A 27,163-nucleotide genomic window follows, 5' to 3' on the forward strand; every position below is an offset into this window, starting at 1 on the left:
CATAATCATGGGCATGGAAAAACTAACTGTTGATAAGAACTTAACCTCAACATAACAACTGTTCTAATTATTAATTGTACCAACTTTACTTCTGAGTAGTGAACATTATTGTTGTTGTTGTTCTTAGTTCTTACTTGATACTTCAGACTTCAGAGTTCAGAATTCTTGAATCTTGTCTTGATTACTATTATAATTGCTAATTATTACTAAATACCAATTGGTTGTATTTAAAACAAGGTTTTCCGATCTGTTATTTATATTTTAAATTACCATTTACAAGTTACAAATTACAAGTAACACTTTTCTGTTCTTATGAAATGCTTTTCCAGTAAATTCAAGTTTCTCTTGCAATATTATGAACACATATGTAACCCCCACGTATGTTGTGTTTGATAGATGAACCATGAATTCACTGAGAGAATCGTCCGTTTGTTAATGGAAGTGTCTACTTGTTTCGTTTGAAGTGTATTCATAACTACTTAAATTTAACGTTTTATATTTCGGTGCGATTTTGTGCGAAAATATGGTCGAAGAGAATCGAACAGGTTTTGGGCAAGTGGACATCGTTGATGATGACAATATGGTCCGATTGCCGCGACAGCGTATTGTCGATATGTATAAAAACGCCATGTCGCGCGTTCGCGTTTTAGAAGCAAAGGCGAACGAAGGTACTATTTTCTCATTGCAATATGCAAAATGCATACAAAAATTACATTTTCGCATTTTTATTTACATACTTGATACGAAAAAGTGATAAACAATTAATTTAAATTTTACGGTTACTTATATACAATACAAATTTATGATTTTGTTGTTATTCGGCACATTGACTGCAAATTAAGCTTTTTCCTCCAGGCTGTGGGTATTTTACCTTTTAAAGGTAGGTCACTACAAATGTGTTTTTTGGGGAGTTCATGTTCGTAAGTAAAAAAACATGTTTGATTTGTCTCAATCGGTCTACAGTTGAGCACCTATTATATCTCATTATTATCTAATTGACGTGATTGTTTTGAAATATACAATTTTTTCAGCGTCAATATGTATTAGGTGTAACCTAGTGTGTGACAAGAGTGAGCGAACAGATCAAGATTTTCGCAAATTAGTTATACGAGAGAAATGTTTACTAAGAAAATTGACTATTAAAGAACAAGAAATACAAGATTATGCTGTTAGTATTTGGACATATTCTGATTATAATTTATATAAATTAATAATTTTTTTAATTTATAGACATGTGTTCTATAAAGTTATGATTTTTTAATGTACCTAGATCATTCAATTAAAAAAAAAAAAATTCTAAATTTAAAATATTGTGATTATATTATATTGACCAATTTATTGTTATTATCAATTTATATTTATGCACTGTGATTTCCATTATTTTTCTAATAAAACTAAGGTATTCATTTTTAGGCACAATTGTCAGCCATGCGAAATTCTATTCAAAACAATTCATTATCTTCACTCAAATGTTCATTACAAGATCCAGCTGTAAATCTTCTGATTCAAAGATTACGACAAGACCTATGTGCTACAAAAATTAGACTAGAAGAAACCCAGAGAGAACTGAATGCCTGGAAATTTACACCCGACAGGTTAGTTAAGTTTTATCATTAGTTAAAATTTTGAAAAAAATTCAATATCAAATAAAAATGTTGGCAGTAATACTGGGAAAAGATTGATGGCAAAATGTCGTTTACTGTATCAGGAAAATGAAGAACTTGGTAAATTAGTAAATAGTGGCCGAGTAGCTAAGCTTGAAGGTGAATTAGCATTGCAGAAAAACTTTGGTGAAGAAGTTAAAAAATCACAATCAGGTAAATCCTGAATATGTTTTCATGTATTTTATTTGTATTCCTTATGTCCGTATGCATAGTCAATTTGTGTGTCACATAAATTGACTATGCTTACGGGTATTATTAATTTTAAATTTTTAGCGGAGCGACAAATGTTTTATTTTTTACAATAGTTTGTGTTTGTTTTTTGTAACTCTTTATAATAGAAAAAAATGCATCAATATTTTACTTTGCGGTTTCTGTTAGTATTTCAAATTATTTTGAATTCAGTTGGACCGTCTCTGCCTAGAATTTTTTATATTGTATACAATATCTATATTATAAATTTATTTTATTTTGTCTAGAATTGGATGAATTTTTACAAGACTTAGATGAAGATGTGGAAGGAATGCAGAGTACAATATACTTCTTACAGAATGAACTTCAAAAATGTAAAGCTTCTGTTCAAAGTATTAACAATACTGAAAACAAAGAAACTAATCCAATATCTATTGTTAACGGTATTAAAAAAGATGATGTAACTGAGATATCTCCAAAATCAAAAACTGAAATACCAACTCAATTGGTCAAAACTAAACCTGATAATAAGTCGAGTAAACACAACAAATCAAAAGATACTAAGCAATTAAGTGATAGTAAAAGTAATAAGCTCAAAGTAAAAAAAATACGACCAGCAATAGCAGAAGGTACAGATCAAAGTGGGCAACCTCCTAAGGTACATAAAAGCAAACACAAATCAGATGGTAGTAAAAATGAAGATAAAAGAAAAAAGTCTGAAAAGAGGCCTCATAGTAAAGGTGAAGTAGTTCATAAAAAGTCAAAAAGTGAGCTTCCCAAAAGTACTGAAGTTGAGACTCCTGTTGAAGTAGTTAATGGACTACCAAATGGTTCATAAATATTGTTATTTTAATGTTATTTTTAATTTGTCAATGTTGAATTGTTGATAGAAAATACTTATTGAATTATTTTTCAACTTTATTTTTTTATGTTTAGGTTTGAATAAATAATTTAAAAAAAAATATTCTTATTGAAATATAATACAATAGTTTTTATACTTTAATATTTAGAACAACATTTTGCATTTAGACACTACTAACTGTTTAAGACTTAAAAATATGTGATTCTTTGTTCAATACAATTTTAATTAAAGCACTAAGTTAATTTTATGGTTTAAAATAAATTTTGGTATTAAAAAAAGGCCTTTTAACATGAATGAATAGAAAAATACAGTGCAACAATATTTTCTATATTTAAGGTGTTATTCTAGAACTATCAAGTTTTCAACATATTTTACCTTTACCAATTATACTTTTAATATAAAATGAGTTAAAAACTAAAACATTTCAAAATCAATTTTTTTTATACAAACGAGTATATAAGCTCAATTTTTTGGCAGTATACACTATATTGTTAATTAATTGGAAAGTCAGTAGCTAGTTCAAAATATAATACAGATATTGTAGTGCAGTTTTTTATTTTATTTAATAGTATATAACTTATATCTCCCTTTTATAGTTGTTTACATTGGTTAAAATATTCAACCGATTTTAAAATTTTTTTTTCTCCGTAATATTAATAAATAACTAATATATAAATAATTAAATGGTAGATATTTACTTATTTAAAAAAAAATTGTTTTTGATAAACTTAAACAATAATGATAAACAAAATTTTAAGCGGTCATTGAAATTTTTTAGACCATGATAACAGCTATTGGTTGTAAAACACGTTAAAATAAACTACAATACAATATCTGCATTATACTTTGAATAAGAGTTACCTACTGACTTTCCAACTAATTAAGATACTGTACCGCTATCAACCCCACCACAAGATTAGGTACTCCGCTTTCATAAACAAAAAATGCAGTTCAAATGTTTTTCCACGCATTTATTTTCTTAATCTTACTTTAAGAGTTCAAGACTAAAATATTATTGTTAATATTATGTACAATTGAACATGATCCAAATGGTTTATATAATAAATCCTGTGGAACAAACATTCATCGAAATAAAATTGGTTTGCTTGGCGTGAAATTTCTCCCATTTGAAAAAACCTTGTATTTTAGAAGAGACATTTTAGTAGTTTTGAAATATATAAATGTTAAATAATTAATATGCGTTGAAGCAACTGTAAATAGGAACAGAGGGAAAATTGTAAAATTAATATCACTAGGAGAAGTTAACATGGAAAAAATGTGTGGAACAAAAGGAAGTGATCAAATTTCAATCGTCCTTAATAAAGATCACGGACATAATATAGGTACCTAATAGTTAGGTAACATAATATACTATACGATTATATATTATTAGGTAATATAATATTATTATGTCTAAGGGATAAGGATGTAAATTAAGACTCTTTATACGTCATACTTGTTTAATTTACATTAAATCTGCAACACTATAGTACGCTGGCTGCTAAATGGTGAAATAGTGAAATGCTTCAGTAGCGAATGTCAAATGACAAAGGAACATTTTTGATTTTTACCGCGATTTAAGAAAGGTATATCTGGAATTGTGAATCTTATATTGTGCCCGTCCTTATCTTTGATTTTTCTTATCAACCGGCTTATAATAATTATGTACACGTGATAAATGATAATAACAAAACAACAATAATATTATTATCACTGAAATAGCACACGAAAATACCGCATCACAAACAGCTTTTTTCTATCAAAAATTTTGCATTCGTGCTGCAGTAGGCACAAAATTCTATGATATTATCTACACCACAGTATTGAGTATACAATTTAGCAGTGTACAATTTATATACATAATTACTAAAGCTACTAATATATTAATATCCACACTTGATGAGCCATCGTTGTACGTAACTAATAGGATTTTACTTCATCGAACCGGAAAATGCCGACAATCAATATTAAAAGGGATCTACTTTTCGAGGCGCTCGGAACGACATACAGTAATTATTTTCAATACGTTTGATGATTGATGTCTTAAATGTATTTTCTTTTCCAGCCGACGAAGAGTTTGACAATTTGTGCATTTCATATGGATTGGAACTCGACGAGGTGGTGAGTATTTTTTTAATAATTATTCAAATACATATCCATTACGGAGTGATCAAATTTAGACTTCAGAAAAACAAATGGTCTCCAAAGAACAAAGCGAGTCTAAATCTGAAGGCGCTTCTGATGATACGATTTACAGAATTGACATACCGGCAAACCGTTATGATTTGTTATGTCTTGAAGGATTAGTGGACGCGTTGCTTGTGTTTCAAAATAAGTAAACCAATAAACTTCTAGTTAATCAACCTCATGAATTCCATAACATTTTATTTAAATTATTTTAGGATGGAATTACCCCATTATAAAGTCATTCAGACAAAAAAACCATTAAAAGTACTTGTTAAATCAAATGTGAGTACAATTTTATTATAAATATTGATTTAAATATAGATTTAAATGATTCACCTTATTTTGATGTTTGCTTTTACATTGCATACATTTATTTATTGATATAGACCAAACAAATTCGGCCTTATGTTGTCGCAGCTGTACTGAGAGATGTTACTTTGAATGCAGCAAGATATGCTAGTTTCATAGACTTACAAGACAAACTACATCAGAATATTTGTAGAAAGCGATCACTTGTTGCCATTGGTACTCATAATTTAGATACAATTCAAGGACCGTTCACGTATGATGCTTTGCTGCCAGAAGACATAAAATTCAAAGCATTGAATCAAACGGAAGTTCACAGTGCTGCAGAATTAATGGATATTTATTCAGTAAATAAATTAATTTAAAAGCTCTTAGATATCTGACATTTACTTGACTTTTCTCCTTAGACACATGCTCAATTGAAACAATATTTGAGTATTATTAAAGATAGCAGCGTGTATCCAGTCATTACAGATAATAATGGAGTAGTACTATCGATGCCACCAATTATTAATGGTTATCATTCTAGGATTACTTTAGAGACCAAAAATATTTTCATTGAGTGTACAGCAACCGATTTAAAAAAAGTATGTTCATGTCTTGCCCCAATGTTGTTATTGTAAATTTGATCTTTTTTTTTTTTGTTTAGGCCAATATTGTTTTGGACACAGTTTTGTGCATGTTCAGTAAATACTGTTCAAATAAGTATACAGCAGAAAGGTGTGAAGTTGTATACCCAGATGGGGCAGTAAAATTGTACCCAGAACTGAAATATCGCAAAGAAACAGTGAATCGGAAGAAAGTGAATTCATATTTAGGGATCAGGTAATATACCATTTATGGTACAGATACTAAGAATACCCACTAAAAGAAATTATTTGTAGTGAAAATTTAGACAACCTCTCCTCTGCCTTATCGTCCATGTGTTTGAAATCGGCTGTTTTGAAAGAATCTGATGTGGTTGTTGTCGAAGTGCCTCCGACTAGACATGACATTATCCATGCATGTGACTTGTATGAAGATGTAGCTATTGCTTACGGTTATAACAATATACCCAAAACATTACCGAAAACCACTACGATAGGTTCTCAACTGCCCATCAATTCTCTGTCCGATAAGATTAGGAATGAAATAGCATATTGTGGCTTCAATGAAGTACTAACTTTCTCCTTAGTAAGTTTGTGAGTTATTGCTTTGTTCATTATAGACACTGATTATTATTTAAATTTTTTTTAGTGTTCAAAAGATGATGTTTCGACAAAAATCCGGAAACCATTTGATACTCAACGTACTGTATGCATAAGTAACCCAAAAACATTGGAGTTCCAAGTTGCTCGTACTAATATTTTATCTGGACTTTTGAAAACAACGTCAGCTAATAAAAAAATGCCTCTACCTATGAAATTGTTTGAAGTAACAGATGTGGTACTTAAAGATGACACCAGTGGTAAGTAATTGCATGCAATATTTATAAGGTTAGGTTATGCTAACTGTTCAATCGTTCATTATAGAAGTGGGGGCTCGTAATGAAAGACATGTGTGCGCCATATATTATGGTAAAACCCCAGGATTTGAAATTGTTCATGGCCTCATGGATCGTATAATGCAAATGTTAGACGTAAAATTTTCTTCTGAAAGTGGCAGTACCTATCAAATTAAATCTTCCAATGGTAAAAATATTAAATAATAATTTGTTAATATATCAATATTAGATGTATTACATTAAGTGCTAATATTTTATTATTAATTTTTATTTTAGACGAGACTTACTTCCCAGGTCGCTGTGCACAAATAATTTATCAAGGGAATGTCATTGGATTAATGGGTGTTTTGCATCCTGAAGTGATAACTGCCTATGAACTAACCATGCCATGTTCTGCATTTGAAATTAATCTTGAACCATTTTTGTAAAAATGATAAATAAAATGTTTATTAATCATTCAAATTGATTTTATTTTAACCTATGTTTTTATCAATGAGCTTGTTCTTTATAAATGAATACTTATATAGGTTTTTACTTTTTAGTAACATTATTTTTTAAAAGTTTTTTATAATTTGATTGATAAACATTTAAAATATTGCGTGAATGTGTATGTGTTTAAGCAAATATTCTTATCATTAATTAGTCGGACTGTTTTTACATACACCACAAGATATAAGAGTAAAAAGTTTAATGTTTGATAATATTCAGGTTAGGATAATATAATAGGCAAGTCTGTAAATTACCAGTATTATAATCTTCTAAAATATTAAAGAACGTAGATTCAATACAACTTTGCTTTTTTCATACTGTCATTGGTAATACCCAAATAAATTAAATTATTCCAATAATCCATAAAAAAAAAAATTGCTATTATCACTACATTGCATTATAGATGGGCCTCTTAGTTGTTGATGTCTGTAATATAATGGCTTGATATAATTATTTTGAGTTGGAAGTCAAACGAATCTTTATATTGGTATAAACTTCTAACAATAGTACTCAAACCCCAGCTGCTGAAAACTTATCCATAAGGAATAGATATCTTTCCCTGGAAAACTTTTTTTTTTTTATTGAACTTGGCAACTATGGTTATTAGCTGTTTTTTGTTGTTTTTAGGGGGAGGTTGAAACAAGTTTTTAGGTTTGGCAGAATTTTAAGTTGGGCACCCGTAGGATTCTGTCATGCCTGGTCGGGGGATGGCGGCCTCACTCTCTAGACAGTTGCCTACCCAGAGAAAGAAGCCGCCTGTGGTATAGGTTTGAACTGGCAACGGTTTGCGTCAGAACCGTCTCTGTAGTTCACTCGGCCACTCCGTCCCCCAAAAACTAATATTGTAATTAGGACTTTGTTACACTTGTTTAAATATCAAAACAAATTTTTATTAACATAGGTAAAATATATTTGATGCGATAATATGTGCATATTAGGTCAAATAATAATAATATATAATAATCATTCTATGTAAAAAAATATTCACAGAATGTAAAATAATTTTCAAAAAAAAAAATGCCTAAAATAAAAACTAAAATAATAAGAAACAGTAACAAAAATAAGTCTAATCTATGTTTACATAAAAAAAAAACAACTAATAGGATAAAATTTGAGAGTATTTTGTTAACCATTACAAAATACAACATAGAAGTCACAAAACAAAAAAATACTCTAAAATCAAACTATTTATAGGTACTTGGTAGCAGTAAAAATATACATTTATATAACTTCTACCATACATAAACATAAACAGTAGCCCTACTTAGAAAAAATAAAATTGGTTAACATATTTGTATCATTTCCATAGAAAAATAAACATATTAATATCCAACATTTCCTGCAATACATGTCAAAACGTGTCAGTCTTAAATATTGTCTTGTAATGATTCCGATGGTACATTATATTAAATAATATCCACACAAATAATTCCTTTTTTAAAATACATTATGGAAACGTTGTGGAATGTTACGCTTTCAATGGTATTGTACAGATTTTTTAATATTTTACTGAACGTTTTTATTTGAATATATTATCAAAGTCGGCTAAAAGTGCTTCTATCACCATATTTTGTTGCATCAGGTCAATTGCCATATTTGTTGATTCAGTTTCTGGCCACATGAGGGTTGGTCCAAAAACAATAGCTAAATTTGGAATGTGCATCCGGTTGAATTCCTTGTAACTTGTTACTCTACAAACAATACATTTATTAATTAATACAAATCTGAAATCATAGACATATTTAGAAAAATTATATTACTTCAATAAGTGTATTAGTAAGAACTTTAGTGTGTCATAATTGGGTCCAGGTAATGATTTTGTGATATCACGAAAATGTAATAACTTGTCTTTGCGACTATGACTTGCTGGAAAATAAATATTAGATATTATATTAATTTTAACAAAACATGACAAATTTAATAAATTAATTAATGTGTGATAGAGGTCCTCAATAGTAAACACCATGATCTTTATAGTTCAATTTTTAAGATGACTAGTTGCACTATAAGAGATTAGTATAAGATTTTACAACAAATGAGACAAAGTGGAACTTAATAAATTATGATTGAATGGCAGAGCATGGCATAATATTACACACATAAATTACCAGCTGGGAATGTATGCAACAAGTTACATACCATGGTAACCTAATATGGTACAAGCCATTATTATTACATTTCTAAAATATTAATAATGATTGAAATCTTGAAACAATTAAAAAATAGTTAGATTAACTTGACACTTACTGCCTGCTGAAATGGCTTTGCGGAAAGCATGATACGGTATAAGAGGTTCTTTGAGTTCTCTGAAAAACAGCTTAAGAGCGCCAGTTAGAACATGAACATCCTCTTCTTGGTCAATCACTGATAGATTATTTTGGTCAACTTGTAATCTTATCTTTTGCACCTGAGATAAATTGCCTGAAGCGCGGTACAGACCATCGGTCTTTAAGTTTTCTTCACTGATCTCAATTGCTGCCACACAACGTTGTACAAAAGCTGGAACGCGTGGTTGGTCTGTACCAACCACATGTTCCAAGAAACACCCAAATGCATTCTCATCTAAATTAAAAATCAATAATGTAACAAAATGATTATTGGATGAATAATTATCAAATACCTTTCCATATTCCTTTTTTGACTAGCGATTCCATCGTAGGTCTTCGATGAAAAAATTTCCGTAGACGGGCTTTTATTTTTGTCTGACGTTCTACATTTGATGTCAAATCTTCCATACTTCCGCCATCTTTTGCTTTTACTAATGAAAAAATAGTCATGAAATTATCAATTGCAAAATAAAACCAAGACCTTATCATTTTCATGCCATAACATTCAAATATAGAAATGATAAATATAATATTTGAATACGACTGTTCATAAAAAAAAAAAAGATAAAATAAAACCAGTGTACTAACTGCAATATTCATTAAACTCAATTGATAAACTCTACTGTTTTCCCTGTTTCATTATCTAGACCCTCTACTACAGGATATGACTATATACAATAAATTAACTAGTGTAAAAAAAAAACAATAACAACACATTTTTTAATTGGAACTTACATTTAAGGGATTTGTTCCTATTTAGTTTGTTTTTTTTTTCAGCGTCAAGTAAGTCTTTGGTGCGTGTATTTGGTGAACGAGGACATCTGTCAAAGTTACACGGCTAAAAATAATAAATACATTTTAGTCAAACATGCATTTAGTGATGATATATCTTTTTAATAGATTATTATATATATAACTAACCAGATTGGAAATAACTGCTTGTATTGCATAGAGCCATGACTGAGCTTGGATGTTACATTCATTTTGGAACAATACCTGAGTTCCTAAGACAGTACTGATAACGTAGACATTTTTACGGCTCGATACCTTGTCTGCTGGATACACAAGGGCACCATTCAAATCCACACAAAGTTCTGGACGTCCATTACCATTTTTCTATGAAACAAAAATATTTATTAATATATGAATTAAAATACTTTAGATAACAGAATAATAATTTACCATTGCTACAAAACATTTGGAGTCTTTGAAGAAAAGTAAAAATAATTCCGTAAGTATTACATGTGATATCGTCCAATTCTTTCGAAGCCTCTTTCCGTTTTCAGTAATTTTAGTTCGATTTAAAGGACCTTCTTTCAATACACACTACAAAGGTGGTTAATTAATAAGTTATGTAAAAAACAATTAAAATCAATTTATGATTCAATAAAAAAAAATAATTACCATATGCCCATCCCATAATTGGGGCCAATTCTTAGGAACATTTACTTGAGGTGACGATGGGCTCCTAAAAATTAAATTAAAACAGTTGGTATTTTATATATTATGTATACAACAATAAAATATTATACATTTAAATAAAATACATTTATAAAAATTACTTTAAATCTGAAGAATCATTTTTTTCACTATTACTTTTGTTTGATTTCAAAGACGAAGAAGAATCTTCTAAGTCTACTTTAAGAGACGATGGGCTAGCATTAGATGCATTGCTATTACTTGTCTCAGGCAATGTCCAAGATGATTCTTTACTATTTTCTTCATAGTAATAAGATCGACCTTTAAAATCTTTTGAAGAGAGCCACTAAAACATAACAAAATATACTGGTTTAGAACAGTTGTCAGTGATTAAGCGGTTAAAAATATAAACAACAATTTCTGACTTTTTGCATTTATTTATATAATAGTAAGTAATATATTCATAATTTTAATTATTATTATGAAATAATTGTATTATTAAATTTATGATTATTTATTTATAATATGTAACAATTAATAACGATATTACGAGTTTTTCTCAGTGAGACCCAGTATTTCTCTGTAGGGAAAATTAAATAAATCAAATAAACGACTTTTTACTTTTCAAACTTAATGAAATTGTTAGATTATTTTTTGAACATTTTTTAAATAGAGCGTGTGGACAACACCTGTTCGTCTTCAGACGAAATCCCGTCCAAAGCGCTGTCCATGAGCTCATTTTTCCAAGCCATTATGTCAGACCACTTTGGTCTAAACGAAATGCAAATTTCATCGTTTGGGAACGTTGTTGTGGCCGAATGCGGCATGGTACAGTCATCGTTGACGTCGAACGACAACGAACCGTCGACGTCGCCCGGCTGCCGGTCCATGCTATAATATTCAAAATCCGAAACGCTGGTGGTGGAGTCGAAATCGAATAAATTATCAATTGTCGAGTCCAAGACGGAGTCGCGGTTAATACTAAACAAATTCCACGGTTCTGACTCTTCGGCCACCGTGTGCCGTAGACATTGCAACCATCTCACCACGTCCGCTTCCATGGGAAGTATAATAGTCGTCGATAAGGAAACCGACGCGTTCAAGAGTCGACGCGACACTGTTTAATTGACACATACTGACATCCATTCGTGCGTGGTACTTATTAGTTGCTTTTTTTTTTTATTACAATTTACATTATACAATTAAAACGGAGATGACGACGACAGCACAGCGAGCAACAACTATCGTGCTTTTAGCTAACCGACAGAGCGATGTATATTATACGTAACCTGCGTGAAATGTTTAAAATAGATTCACCACGTAGTTGGTATATGTTCACAGTCGTATTTGCTGTGTGCCTGTGTGTTGGCATTTAAATGTCATGCTTTAACCTATTATAATACAAATATATTTTATATTAAAAATACTAAAACGTCTATAACCTTTAAACACAAGTATACAAACGAATTATAAATGATTTGAGTATTTAGGGTTTTTTTTTATTTGGATATTAAAACAATATATTTAGGTCCCGTCAAGAAAAAAATAAACATTTTTACAGACGATCAGAATTTAAAGTAAAATATTTTTTACACGCGCTTAAGAATTATTTTTTTATTATGTTATGAATGTATGCTGTAGTTCTAAAGTTTCTAATAAAATTAGTTTTGAATAAAATTAAAAATCGTAATTAATTTAGGTATTTAAATATAACGTATTACGTACACAATAAAACTTAAAATATCTTTAAAAAAATGTGTGTAAATATTTTTTAGATTTTTTGGTTACATGCAATAAATTACTTTTAATCTTTATCTACAAAAATTTAACATTTTATCAATTTTTAACTACCAAATAATTTGCAAGTTTTCGTGATTCTGATGAACTTTGTCAAAATTAGAACTTTTAATGCTTATAAAAAAATCGTGCCTAATTATGTATTTTTAATACTTTTAATCTGCTATTATAACAACTTAAAAAAGAACCTTGTAAAAAATGATCAAGCTTTTCTACACAGCAAAATTGTATATTTATAAAAAAAAAATAAAACGATTGAAAATGTCTATAATTAGCTCGAAAAGAGTCAACATATTTTTTTAAATGTTATCATGCTTAGAAAATGATAAATTAAACATTTTGTGAAAATGTCAATTTGCTGTATCTGCCGTTATTCGTTTTTGAATTACAAGCAAATAAGAAAATCGTTCGATGAGGAATTGTTGATTATGACTAAATCCAAAGTCATAAACATTTTCAAATAATATGACTTTCCAGCAAACTTTTTTTTTAGTTAGATAAAGGTAGAAAAACTTATGAGGAATCTTAAATTACATTTATAACCATAAGAATAAAAATAAAAAAATGTTATGAATTTTTAAGGCAAACTAATTTGCAAATTTTTGTGATTTTAACGAATTTAGTCAAATTAGTGAAAATTCTAATTTTAACGAATTTAGTTAAATTGGTAAAAATTCTAATTTTAACTTATTTTCAATTTATGCCCAACTTTTTTTTCAATTACACTAACTTTCTTTATATTAAATTTTCGAGTTTTTTGACCGAACAAAAAATTATTTATCGACAGTTATGATGAAAAAATACCTAAAAAAAGTCTCATGTCTATAAATAGTTAGAACATTTTATCATGAATAGAAAATGGTAATACAAGTATCTACGATTATTCGATTTTTAAATAAACCAAAAAATAAAATCAATTTTGTTAAAAACTGGTTTTGGGTTAAAATTCTTGTTTTTCTTAATTTTGTTTTTATTTTTCCGTCGTATTTAGTGAACTATCGTGAATTTTTTACCTTTGACCCCCAAAGTACTAACTAGATTCACTTTCCTACCAAAAAAGAAGCTGAAGTAAAAAATTTAATTGTTTAAAAAATCATTGTAAAATTAATACATTCATCGTTCCAATCAGAATCTAAAAATAAATTGTAATTAGTAATGGTAGTTTAAACTTTAAACAGAGGATTCTTTATGTTTGATAACAATTGACGTATTTTTAACAACGTCCCAAATAATGTTCTTTAGTAACCGCCACAATAATTACTGTTATTTGATGTACCTAGTACATATAAAAATTTTCGGTTAACCAAAAATGAAAAAAATTATCATGTTTCATATTACAAGAAATAATAATGATTATTTATTTATTTATATTCAATGATATTGATATTAGTCTTACGCGCCTTATTTGCGTATTATATGTTAATTTTAAATATACGTATTGTTTTAAATAACAAAGTAAATCAATTAAAATAAAAAATTAATTAGATTCCATATAAGAAATATACAATGATATAGGTTAGTTATCTATAATATTTTTTTGCAATTTAGTAAATTGAATGGGAAATCCTATAACTGGTCTCGCAAAAATACGGCAGGTTTTAAAATATCCAGTCGACTTTAAATTATGTGCTAATAAATTTTACCGATAATTTTTTTTATTTTTTAAATTATCAAAATTAGATTGAGCATTATGATGTATAAGTATATTATAAGTATACTAATTCTTAAGCATCGACCATGAATACAGCCCTTAAACTTCAATATATTTTCTGGTAAAAAAGTGAATCTAGTTAGTACTTTGAGGCAGTCATAAGTAAAAAATCAATAATAGGAAAAAAATTTTGGGAATACCTAAACGAAATTTTTTTTGTTTTTCAAAAATAAATCCGCAAATAACCGAAATTTTTACCAAATTTTTATAATAGAATCTTCTATTCTTCCATACAAGGTTAGGTTCAAAGTATTTTAATTCTTTTCGAACTATTTATTAAGATTTTCTAGATTGACTAAATCTTTCATTTTTTTTTTTCAATAAATGCTGGTAATGGATTATTATAACGTAAAGAAAAACCTTAATGTTATGCGTTTGGAAAGACGGGAATAACACATACAACATATTATACGTCTTTTTGTCTCTTATCTACAATTATACATACTATTTTAGTTACAATAAAAAAAAGGTAGGTAAGTGGATGTTGCTCTGCTGTACAGTAGGTTACATGTGGGTCACTGTAATGGATGGTGTTAAATTTAAATTCAATGACATAATATCATTGTAAAAGAAAAACGATTCTGAGCGAAAACGGTCAGTCAGCCTATGATATTAGTATATTACCAAGTATATTTGATGATATTATTATTGTGAATAAAGTAATTTATACATAACCTATTTACGTGAAGCCTTGTTTTAAATTTTCAATCCTAAGCTATAAAAGTTGAACATTTTATAAATTTTTAGCTACAAATAATTATTACATTTTAAATTTAATAAATTTTGTCAAAATGTGAACTTTAAATGCTTATAAAAAAAAATTGTGCCTATATATTTTTAATATTTTTCAACTGCTATTGGAGCGATATATCAGGAGCCTTGTATTAAATTTTCACGCTTTTTTACCCAACAAATAAAATTTTATTGATATTTATAGAAAAAAAACTAAAAAAATTTAAAACCAACAATGTCCGTAAACAGCTCAAAAAGAGTCAAAATATTTTCAAAATTTTATCGTGTTTAGAAAATGCTAATATAAACATTCAGTGAATTTTCAAGTATCTACAGTCATACGTTTTTTAATTACAACAAAATAAGAAAATCGTTACAGTATCTACAGTCATTCGTTTTTTAATTACAATAAAATAAGAAAATAGTTACATGAGAAATCAAGTGAATTTCAAACGCTCATAAAAATTTAATTTGACTTTCTTGTAGACATTTTTTTTTGATAAAAGTAGAAAATCTTATATTATATTTTCAAATCTTAGATTTAAAAAGAAAATTTTTATGAATACTCAACTCAAAATAATTTGCTAGTTTTCGTGATTTTTCCATATTTTGTCAAGATTTGAACTTTAAATGCTTATAAATAAAAACTGTGACTAAGGATTTTTAATATTTTTCAAATATCATTGTAACAATATAGTAGGAGCCTTGTATTAAATTTTCAAGTTTTTTAACGCAACAAATAAAGTTTTATTGACATCCATAGAAAATACTAATAAAATTGGAAACTGAAAATGTTCCTAAACAGTTCAAAACATATCAAAATATTTTTAAAATTGTATTGTGTATAGAAAATGCAAATATAAACAACCTGTGAAAATTTCATGTTTATACGTTCATTTGTTTTAGAGTTACACCAAAAACCAAAATCGATTTTCTCAAAAACCAATTTTGCGTAAAAATTCCCGTTTTTCCTTAATTTTTATTTTGTTTTTCCGGGCGCTTTTGAAAACTATTGGGAATTTTAAATTTTGACCTCCCAAAAATACCAACTAGATTCACTTTCCCATCGAACAAGATACTGAAGTTGAAAATCGAAGCATTATTTCGATACACTACTAACCGTGTACACAGACACAAAAATAAAAAAATATAAAAAAAACACACATCATTGTAAAATCAATACATTCATCGTTCCACTCAGAACCTAAAACTTTATTTTTCGTTCAACTATTCAATTACTTTAAAATATTCAAAAAATAATTGATTGAATACCTACATTCACTGCTCAGAATCTAAAAAAATGTATAGGTATTATCCGATTACAGTACTTAGTACTTCCTAAGATTTTCATAAATTAATAATTGAAATAAAAATAAAATATTTTTGGAACGTAATGTAATCAACTCATGATGTTTACTGGACAATCTTAAATGATTATTAAAAATAGTTATATTTTCGTCCAGATTTCACATTGTACGTATATATATTGTAAACATACTATTGAGGTTCAGATTATACATAAAATTGTTATTCTTATTACCTATAAAAACAGCTCTAGTTTGATCATTTTCGCCAAACTTCTACAACAAAACAGCGTTTTTGCATTCCTAAACACAATACCCCTTTTCACATATTTGTGCATACACGATTCCCTGATTCAATTATAAAAGTAAAATGGAAAATTAGATTGAATAAATGATTATTAAATCAAATCTGGCCACAGTAATTTATTAGAGTTAAATATGTTAATTTGCACCAAATACATTTTGAAGTTCATTGTAAAAAAATATAATTGGCAAGGTTGCAAAAACACTATCATTTTTTATTTTAAAAAAAATGTAAAAAAAGTGCCAAACAAACATCTTTTCTCAGAAATGGTTTTAGAATGTAAAAATGATTAGTTTAATTTTAATTGTGATAACATATTTATAATATGCAGTAGAAATATTGGTTATAGCGACATTTGACCATAGATCTCAGTTTATAGGTCTATACATTCATCTATTTAAGGTGACCTCATACTATAATACGGCCACTTTAAATGTAACCGTAATGTAAATCTACCACTTGGTGGGATCTATCTATACAAATTGGCCACTTGAAACTGTTTAAATGTATATATACTTTATTGTAACCTTGTATTGACATGGGTTTTTTTAAAAAAAATTACCAGAATTTCTTGAACTTTAAAATTAAAAATTAATGTATGAAATCATAGTCTAGATTTTTAAGTTATGACGTTTTTAATACTTGTTATTTCTATAAATAATTCATCTATCTTCAAGGTTTTCTTGATGGTAAAACTACTGCATCTACCTTACCCACGCATTAGTCATTACCTATAAATGTAATGTTTACTTATGTAAATATTGTCTTTACTTAATTCAAATTTAATTAAGTAAATACTAAATAGTCACATAATTGAAATAAAATAATAGTTTACTTATAGTCAATTTATTTCATAATTTATTATTATTTATCAATTTATCAAATTATCATACATGTTTTTGAATGATAAATTATTATAAGTATACACTTACGCATCAAATCAATATTATTGTTACCAAATTATGTAACAAATTTATAAAAATTAAATAGTTTTAATAAGAAATTGTACCAGATCAACTAAAAAATTTAGAAGGATTTTGATGCTAGTACACAGTTTTTTTCTCTTTCTGGCCAACGCATGAGATTGATAAAATACATCAATATATTTTAAAGTAAAACCATACAAATTTTATTTATTATATAACTTACAAAATGTCACGTCAAAATTCCACAATTTATTTTAACATATTGGAATTCTAAATATATTAAATATGACATAGTATTGTCTCGTACAAATAAGTTTTAATATTCATTCATTGAATGTTAAACCGAAACTAAGTTCAAAATGACATTATCAACTATATACTTGTCAATAATTAAGTTGGTAGTTATCTACTTTTCATTGTGTTATACTGAACTACTAAAACTTATCTATACCAAATACATTCATCAATATACATTTAACAACATTTAATTTAAAAAATTAAAATCTGAATTCTATTAGGTACATGAGATGTAATCAAAAAGTACCAATCATTTTTATATACCTATATAACATTTCAAAATGCAATAGTAACATAAATAATAATAAGGTCATAAACAAAGAAAATATTAAGAATATTCAAACTCTGGATCCAATTTTTTTACATTTTTACATTATTCGTATAAAATGTTTAAGTGTTCAAACACATTGGTTTCAGAATCATAAATAGTTAAGATTGAATGTTGTTAACAGGGTGGATAACAACCAAGAAGAAAGAATTTTATATTATTATATTATTATAATTTTATAATCAACCATAATAGACGCAATTATATTGTTTACCTATTTAATATCAGAAGATAATCTCTCCGGTTTAGGTTAGTTAAGATCAGTTTACTTCATGGACATAATAGAAAATAAGATTATTAGTCCATTTACTATGTTCATTATTTATTAATTTAATTAATGAGGATATTATTGGAACAATTTAAATTACTAACCAAGTTTGTTAAAACTATCCACTTCAACAAGTAGTTTTTAATAAGAATTTGGAATTTCTTTGAGACCTTAATTACAGCCAAAAAAAGAGGAATTTCAATCTATTTTTCATTTCAAGGTATTTTGGTAGAGGGGTAGATAGACCAGAGCACTTCTTATGAGCCATCAGTGAACATCCATCACATTTGATAGGAACATCAAGATTCACAAAGCATGAATACAGCAATAGCATTAGCATTAGCCATAATAAATAAGTTTATAGGTAAGTCACCTATCACCATATGAGTACAATACAGTTTACTATTTAAACTACTCATAAGAAAAACCGAATACAGACAAGACAACAAAATTACGTGCGCACACAACAACTGCTAAATTAGCAACTAATTTTATTTTATCTCGGATTCTTATCAGTAAAATTATGTTTAGCACAAATGTGATGTTGTCATAGTATTCTATGTTATATTCTGTGAAATTTATTTTTACCTTTGCTCCAGTTGACTGATTTACAAAACATGGTAATCCAGAGGTTGGATCAGCTTGCATTATCCATCCCACAGGTGTCTCACTAATAGGTTTGACTTTTGTTTTTAGAGGTGGAGTATTATCATTAGGCTCATATTCTTCATCCAATTCAGCTAATGGAGATGAACTTTGACTTTGACTACCCGAATTAATTGTCCCAGCACTACTATGTCCACTTATCTTGTCCTCCTATGTTCATAGTAAAATAAAAATTATGAATATTATAGAATATATTATATATCTATGTTAGTGTACATTACAAATATCATACATCAACTGTACGGTGTTTAGGGGAAGACCAGGTACGTTCAAATGGTTCACCATGGCCTGGAGTAACATCTAGAATTGGTGGTGAAGAATTTCGTATTGGATATCTTTTAGAATAAGAATCCACCTAGAAATAAAAATAAAATGTTAATACAGAAAACATAAGCAAAAGTGTAAATAAAATAAAAATTGGGTCAATGTATCTAATATAAAAAAATAAACTACGATGATCACTTAAAATGAATCGAACTGCAAGAGAAAATAATACAGTTGATTTTCACGGTTAATTAAACCAGGCGAATATTGTTTTCCTAAGTTTTTTTTTATATAGAGTAGCCTGTTTAACGCGCAATGAAAATAATATTGTGAAAGTAACATGTACAAAATTGATTATGCCAAGTGAAAATAGTTGAATAATATAACATCCCAATTTAGAGCCATGTCTTTGAATCAGCTTCTTTTTTGAATTTCAGTACATAACTATACTTTAATAATTAAATTAATTATTATTTAATACAAATATTTGTAGATGTGATAGTAAATTATAAATATTTAATAGATAGGTGAAATAATAATTTGTTAGGGATTCTCTTTTGCAGTATTAATATGCTGTCAATGATTGAAGATCGTATATCATTGGTAATTGATTTTGATAATAACGTATCTCAACTTAAAAAAAATTAAAAAATTAATTTCTAGAATTCACTTATTTCAGTTCTATAAACTTTTATAAATTACACCTCTTAATATGTCTCCCTATTATTTGATTCCACCGATCACCATGAATTTAATATTTGTACTTATCTAATATTTATGTAACTTTGTTACGAATATTATGCTATGTATTAACTGTTGAGCTATAAGTCTTTGTAGGTACTGTAATCTCAAAAAATATATATATATAAAGAGTTTAAACAAGTACCAAGAAGTTCAAACTAATATCCTAGTGTTTTAGTACCTAAATAAACAAATAAATTATACCTTATTGATAATGGAGTTTAGAGTATACACTCAAAAACACAGTCTATAAACATGTATTTTAAATGAAGATAAAGTGATTATAGTAATCTAAATTGGATAAATAACTGACACAATGACGTACTTTTAATATATGTATTATCTACAAATAATATCTGCAAAACTATATTACTTCTAGGGAACTTCTTAAAATCTTACTAAACAGAAATTTAAACTTTGATGTCCAAATAATTTTTATTAAAAACATATTTTTTAATCAACAAATTTCTTATGAAGTTAAATATTTCAGTCTGGTTCCTATAAAACTAAAATACAATTAACTCAAATTCTACAAATGTCATACAAAATAATATTCTTACTAGTGTATAACTATAGATTTATATTTTAAACAACCTTGATTTGAACCAAAATGGTTTAATGGCCTACCTATTTTTTTTAAACAATTTGATACTATGACTGACTATTATTTGTCATCATTAGATAAGTACAATACCTAATTTGCTTATATGTTAGTTTAGTGCAAAGGTTAGTTGCTTCATCACTCTTAAGTCTTAATTGCTAAGGTACTATAATACATTGCAACCTTAATAATAATTTTTTGAATTTTTTTAAAGGTCTAACAATAAATATTTCAAGTTATAATTCTTACTCTACGATTCCTGGCCAAAGATGTTCGTTTTCTAGATCCATGCAATCTCAACGAATCTTGATCGCTATCAGTAATGCCCAATGAGTCACCATCTAATAGACTATCCGTTGATCCACCTGTGAGATCTGCACTAGTACTATGTGCATCAGGTGTAGATATTGATTTTGATAAAACAGAATCACTAATCATAACTGATTCTTCATCATCTGGTTTGTTTTCTTCAATAATATTTTCATTGGTCATTATGTTTTTGGCCCATTTATCACGTTCATGTTTTGTTTTAAAGCTACCAGTATAACAAAGTTTATTTTTAGGAATTTGTCCATTACTACCTATGTCAGGGTTTTCAATGGTTTTTAGATTTTGAATCGATATTACAGCAGGCTTGCGAATGTTTTCTAGCAAGTTCTGCACTTTAGAAGGCTCGTAAGTTAATGTATTTTTGTTCAAAGGCAACGATTTAAGCTCAATTTCTTGAGCCAGTTCTTCTAAGGAGCTAGACAGTTGTAATGAAAGTTGCTCTTTAATATCACATTTTTTAATATTCACCTGACAATAGCCAGAATTTTCTTGGTTAACTGTAACTACAGTTTTATTTTTTCTGTTTAACACTGGTGACAATATGTTATTCTCATTTTGAATATCAACTCGTTTAATATCACTTATCACATCATTAACATTCAAGTCATTGACACTTAAAACAGTTGTGTTTTCTAAAGGAATGTTTTCATAGGACGGAGTTAAAGGTTTTTCAAAAATAGTACGTTTTAGCACTTGTGGTTTTTCTACTATAATTTTCTCCTCGCCCTTGGATAAACTAGGCCTGCTAGGGGCTCGTGGAATTTCTTTAACAAAGGTAGCTGGAACATAAAATGGCTGGCCTGAACTGCGTATAACTTGCCACCAATCATCGTTAGTTTTTTTCAATAAAAGTAGTTTTTCGCCTTCTTTGATTGATACACACTTGTTTTCTCTAGTCTTGTACTCAAAGTCATAGAGAACCCTAACCTTTGTGTCGGAAATATCCATTGTGCCACAGTCATTGTAAATTTGACACCTAAAATATAAAAAAAATGTTTAATAAAATTATTATTAAATCTATAGAAATCAAATATTTTATCAAAATAAATTATAATGTATATTGGTGTTAAGCGATTTTTGACATTTTGAAAATATATTTTTTTACATAGATAGAGGTAATTCATGCTACAAGAATTTTAGTTTAATATTTTTTATTGTTCTAACATTTTTTTACTTTTTTGAAAGACAACACAGGTACATTTTTTTTATTTCATATTCCAAAACAGAATAGGTATTTTTTCTGAAAATTCTGATATGTTAAAGTTTGTGAGAGAAGTCTATAAACATTTAAAGTTTAAATTAATTGACAACTCAGCTCATCTAAACTTTTAATTACATTTTTATACATAAAAATAATAAAAAAAAATTTGCTTCATAATAAATATCTTAATAGGTATCTAAAGAACTACACGGAACAAAAAGAATTCTATTAAATTGCTCATAACAACTTATGATTTTTATTAGCTTGGAATTCTTAATATTTCAAATTTATTGAACTCTCCTTGAACTTTGAGCTACTGAGAGTCAACTGAATATAAAATATATATACTTACGTTTTCATACGTTATCATTGTCATTACAAATTTTTAAATTTTGCTTTGAAAATTACCAACAAGTTTTACAATCCATTAAATTACTTCCATGTAGAGCATAACGTTTGATTTTGGCAAGATTACAAGAATTATATTTTAAAGGCCATTAGTTCAAACTACAAGGTGAATAAAAGTTTTTTCGAGAGAAAATTAAGAAGGGTGTTTACTGTTTTAAGTCTTTTGTCAGGGGTTGCATACTTCAAAATATTATAAACCGCTGTCCTAAATCAAATATTTTGATTATCATTAGGTATAAGTGTACAACCTACCTACCTATTTCAAGAGAAACCAAATGATTTTTATAACAATCATCTAGAACATCGAAGAACACACTAATAAAATTGGTTAGTACCTGTATAACCTAATCTAGTAAACTATAGACAGGTACCAATCTCTTGTACGACTGTACATTTAAGAATTCGGGGTTGAAATGCAATTATTTTTTTGAATTTATCAATAGCCTAACAAATTCTTGTATAAATGACACTAACACAATTAATATTGTGTGATCTAGCAAGAAGCGTCAACGAGAACACCAATACCAACCAATAATAAGACATAAGAAGGTGAATTACCGTAGATGTGTCAAGTATCGTCGATACCATCGTCATCTGACGTAGGGTACCTCAGTCCTCAACAATAAACCGAGTAAATAGCTGAACGGTTTTTTTTTTTTAAATTTTTTTTTTAGATGTTCGTTGAGCCGTTGACCTGGGAAGGGGACAAAAGTGGATCTCGGCACGGAAATCACAAAATAAACCTGTGACGGGAACACGTCCAGGACCCAACCCCGAACTAAGACCAGTGACACATGTACGCTTCACGGCCGCCCGTAACCGCCAGACGTGATGCAAAACGATTTCTTACTACTCACCAAAATGTCACTCGAAAATCCCATCGGAAACACGACCTTGGCCGTCCAAATCCTCTGGATGCACGACGGCGGCGGATGGGGTTATCGCGTACCGACGATATAACCGGGAGAGAAAAATCAACACCAACACAAAATAATAACGATGATAGTAATAACAAAATATAATATTGATAAACGATGACAATTTATTATAATGACGGAACGGTTCTATCGAAACCGGACGCATACGCGGCCGACGTGACTCACTGCTGTGCGATTTATCGTTTCTAATCGACCGTTTGACATCGTCGTCATACGCATAATATTATTTTATACAATATACATTATTATTATTATTACTATTATTGTTGTTGTTGTTGTTGTTATCCTGCGACGGTACGCGACGACGGGCGACGCTGGACGGTAGTGTTGTGGACGGCGGACGGCGGCCGATTACGCGACTTCTGCGTGCGAATAAATTGCGAAACACGAATGTGTTACACCGCCCGAGCTGATCGTTGCGGAGGAACAGGAGGAGGAGCGATCTACAGGGTACAGTGCGACTGTGCAATGACAGCCTGCTATTATAGCCGCGGGTGAAATGTGATTTTATTATTTTGATATTATTATCGTCACATTATTTAGTTTTGTGGCATTGATTTCGTGACGGTGACGCAAGTCTACTATTTTTAACAATCGTCAGATGGCGTTGCGATCAACTTCTCGTCCCGACAATATTATGGCGACACCCGACCAAGGACTATAATCTATTTTTTTATAGATAAGATAATTCATGAATTCATGATAATTCCGTGGTACAGACTGCCGAGTCGGCGAGTACAACCGAGTCCCGCTGGTTGCCGACAGCCTGCTGCTGATAAAAGACCGTAGATAAAAGATTACACTCGACCACAGACTTCTATACTAGTATAGAAGTCTGTGCACTCGACATTCATGGACATTAACTTACTGTTTTTTGGAAAATATAGAACTGTTGTATACTTCCAAATATATTACATAATAATATTACGTTGCTTATAGCGACGGACAGAATATAATTCACGTCACCGACTAATATTATAAGATATTGTAGTCCGTCACTCCGTCCTACACGACATATCCGAGGTAATCATAATACATGGTACACTTTACTAAGATTTGAAACAAGTAAATAGGTATACTGTAAAATTACCACTATAACATATTAATTAGGTACTAGAACCATTTATATATTTATAAAAAAAAATAACAAAACTAATTTCTACTATTTCTATTATAATCTGCACACCGTACGACACCCTAATAACACAACCACATGCAGGTGGCATCTAACTTGTATCGTCTAATTTTGCAATACATTTTCCAAAAATGTCTACCATATTAGTTTTAGTGGTTTTGGCTTGAATTTTCATTTCATTATAACAGTGACCTTAACCTCGTTCTGGTTTGGCCATGTATTGTAATTTGTAATATGAGGTGTTCAAATTTTTAGTATTTTAGATTTTTTAATATTTGAGTAAATGGTCCCTGGACATTTGGGCATCGTTGCTTTACTTCAATTCCACTTAATAAAACTTTTACTGGTATGTTTTGTACATATAACCAAGGGTGTTCCCATAGGGTATACTAGGTACATTATACACTGTATACTCTCAAGATATTTTTATACAATTATGGGTATACACAGTACTATAAAGTAGTATTTTGGTTCTTCACGGCTTATTAATTCAATATCTCAAAAAAATCAATGCAAAAACCTCTGCATATAACCCTCAAAACATAATTTATTATTATTTTTATTAGAATTGATTATTTCCATTGTATGTACAGTTAGTAAAGACACGAGAAAAATCCTAACTGTAGATAGATATCAGTGGCGAGGCGTGAGTTTTTGGTTGGGGAGACATTGGAAAAAAAAAGGCTCTAATACGGTGTCGTCGATAATTGGGGACTGAGACTCGTCCCATAATGCAGATATATAGTAAACCCCATACACATTGAAATTCCCCCTGTTTTCCCATAATTGGGACGCCTCTTTGATATAATACCATATTTGGAATGACCCAAATCGACAGCTCTGCGCTTCTAATCTTTATAATATAAATGACGTTCAAATGTGTAAATATATTAATATGATAAAACAAAATTATTTGTCCAGTGATCTAATTTATAAGTGGGTAGACGTTGTCTCATTGTCTCCTATGACACTTCGCCACTGTAGATATGTAATATTGAAAGTAGTTTATAAAGCAATTCTAAATTTACCCAAGAAGTGTTTTAAGGGAATTTCCCTCAGTGAAATGTTTGTTGTTTACAACTGATTCTAAATCAACAAAAAAGGTATCCTAGAGATTAGAGTTTTTTTGATGTTTTACGATGATTGTTCATAATATTTCTTGTCAAAAAAATTTTTGTTAAATTTCCTCTCTAATAAAATCGAGTTATGTAAAGAGATATAAATGTTTGATAACATGAAGATTCCTATTAAATATGTTTTTATTAAAATTCAGTGACATATTCATGTAAATATCAGAAATATTTAAATTTAATTTTGATTTTTTTAATTGTGCTGGTAAATAAATAATCCTAAACTTTATTTCTAAATCATTTTAATAAAAAATAGTTTTACCAGGGATTATACCTTACAATAATACATTTATTAAATTTCGGAACGGTACTCATCGGAAAATTTGTGCACATGTGCTTGATATAACTATTTGCTTTTGTGATAGTGATTTTGTGATGGTGACTCTATTCTTCATACTCTTCATTAGACTCCATTAAATATGTTTGTGGAGGTTACAAGATAACATAGGCGCTTGAAAAATCGTACCAACGTTTTGCGACCAGCATATTCCACTTAAAAATATATTTAAGTATCTAATAAAAAGTTACCATATTAAAATAGTCGCATACAAACATTTACTAAGTACCAAAGCTAAAGTATATAGTTAAGGCTGTTTAAATCAAAACACTTTTAAGGAGTCGGTTTTAGGCAATATTCTATATCCATCTTTAGCGGTGTGTGGCAGTGTGTGTAGTGACTAATTAGTGTGAGTGAGTTCTCCCCGACCGCGTTATGAAATTAAGGCTGTTGAAAGCTGGTCGTTTTTTCGTGCATTTAGACGAATAATCAGAAGAAAAAAAATATACATACAACACGAAAAATCGAAAATCCATTTCCTTCATAACCAAGAAAAAAAGAATAAGGAATTCAAATATGTTATAAAAATTAAAATCGGGCTTTTGGTACTGTGTGAATTTGCTTCCGCTTTTTGGGACTTTTGTGTCGAAACTCTTTTGATCACAAAATATAATGACGTCTATAGAACGTATGTACTTTACAGATTTGCAAGACTCTTAGCCATAACGATAACGATTAAGTGATTGAACAACTAAATACAAAAAATAATGTATTATTAAGTTAACTTTCATATTAATTTTTAAAAAAATTTCAATTTTTGGCTTAACTAAATAATTTGTCGCAACAAGTAGCAACTAAAATTTATTTGACTATTTACCA

At 28.8% G+C, this 27,163-nt stretch overlaps 3 protein-coding genes across 3 annotated transcripts; 2 read left to right on the forward strand and 1 right to left on the reverse strand.

The window, feature by feature from the left end:
• Positions 1–96: 96 nt before the first annotated feature.
• LOC132952616 (pre-mRNA-splicing regulator female-lethal(2)D-like) lies at positions 97–2,958 on the forward strand. The gene is made up of 5 exons (XM_061024951.1): positions 97–668; positions 1,032–1,168; positions 1,414–1,595; positions 1,663–1,817; positions 2,141–2,958. The coding sequence occupies exons 1-5, from the start codon at positions 524–526 to the stop codon at positions 2,689–2,691; spliced, it is 1,170 nt and encodes a 389-aa protein (XP_060880934.1). The 5' UTR covers positions 97–523; the 3' UTR covers positions 2,692–2,958.
• A 1,483-nt stretch (positions 2,959–4,441) lies between these two features.
• Positions 4,442–7,153, forward strand: LOC132952615 (phenylalanine--tRNA ligase beta subunit). The gene is made up of 11 exons (XM_061024950.1): positions 4,442–4,724; positions 4,781–4,836; positions 4,896–5,050; positions 5,118–5,184; positions 5,289–5,555; positions 5,616–5,795; positions 5,858–6,033; positions 6,093–6,381; positions 6,445–6,655; positions 6,720–6,878; positions 6,968–7,153. The coding sequence occupies exons 1-11, from the start codon at positions 4,667–4,669 to the stop codon at positions 7,117–7,119; spliced, it is 1,770 nt and encodes a 589-aa protein (XP_060880933.1). The 5' UTR covers positions 4,442–4,666; the 3' UTR covers positions 7,120–7,153.
• Positions 7,154–8,400: 1,247 nt separating this feature from the next.
• On the reverse strand, positions 8,401–24,247 carry LOC132952613 (rho GTPase-activating protein 12-like). The gene is made up of 13 exons (XM_061024948.1): positions 23,662–24,247; positions 21,115–22,171; positions 19,492–19,614; positions 19,182–19,409; positions 11,070–11,272; positions 10,912–10,975; positions 10,690–10,833; positions 10,429–10,623; positions 10,243–10,345; positions 9,801–9,938; positions 9,428–9,742; positions 8,941–9,046; positions 8,401–8,871 (listed from the first exon to the last, which is right to left on the reverse strand). The coding sequence occupies exons 2-13, from the start codon at positions 22,141–22,143 to the stop codon at positions 8,700–8,702; spliced, it is 2,820 nt and encodes a 939-aa protein (XP_060880931.1). The 5' UTR covers positions 22,144–22,171; positions 23,662–24,247; the 3' UTR covers positions 8,401–8,699.
• Between the last annotated feature and the right edge of the window lie 2,916 nt (positions 24,248–27,163).

This window comes from Metopolophium dirhodum, chromosome 9 (assembly GCF_019925205.1).
Source record: "Metopolophium dirhodum isolate CAU chromosome 9, ASM1992520v1, whole genome shotgun sequence".
Taxonomy (NCBI): Eukaryota; Metazoa; Arthropoda; class Insecta; order Hemiptera; family Aphididae; genus Metopolophium; species Metopolophium dirhodum.

What these genes read in the sequence shown, in the direction of transcription:
- LOC132952615 (XM_061024950.1), top strand. Translation starts at nt 4,667, where the DNA reads ATGCCGACAATCAATATTAAAAGGGATCTACTTTTCGAGGCGCTCGGA. An exon ending in GATTGGAACTCGACGAGGTG is followed by an intron (nt 4,837 to 4,895) that starts GTGAGTATTTTT and finishes GATCAAATTTAG; the next exon opens with ACTTCAGAAAAACAAATGGT. An exon ending in AAGTACTAACTTTCTCCTTA is followed by an intron (nt 6,382 to 6,444) that starts GTAAGTTTGTGA and finishes AATTTTTTTTAG; the next exon opens with TGTTCAAAAGATGATGTTTC.
- LOC132952613 (XM_061024948.1), bottom strand. Translation starts at nt 22,143, where the DNA reads ATGGATATTTCCGACACAAAGGTTAGGGTTCTCTATGACTTTGAGTAC. An exon ending in ATCAGTCAACTGGAGCAAAG is followed by an intron (nt 11,273 to 19,181) that starts GTAAAAATAAAT and finishes GTTATGTTTTAG; the next exon opens with TGGCTCTCTTCAAAAGATTT. An exon ending in CAAAAAAGGAATATGGAAAG is followed by an intron (nt 9,743 to 9,800) that starts GTATTTGATAAT and finishes TTTTTAATTTAG; the next exon opens with ATGAGAATGCATTTGGGTGT.
- LOC132952616 (XM_061024951.1), top strand. Translation starts at nt 524, where the DNA reads ATGGTCGAAGAGAATCGAACAGGTTTTGGGCAAGTGGACATCGTTGAT. An exon ending in AGAAGCAAAGGCGAACGAAG is followed by an intron (nt 669 to 1,031) that starts GTACTATTTTCT and finishes CAATTTTTTCAG; the next exon opens with CGTCAATATGTATTAGGTGT. An exon ending in TGGAAATTTACACCCGACAG is followed by an intron (nt 1,596 to 1,662) that starts GTTAGTTAAGTT and finishes AAATGTTGGCAG; the next exon opens with TAATACTGGGAAAAGATTGA.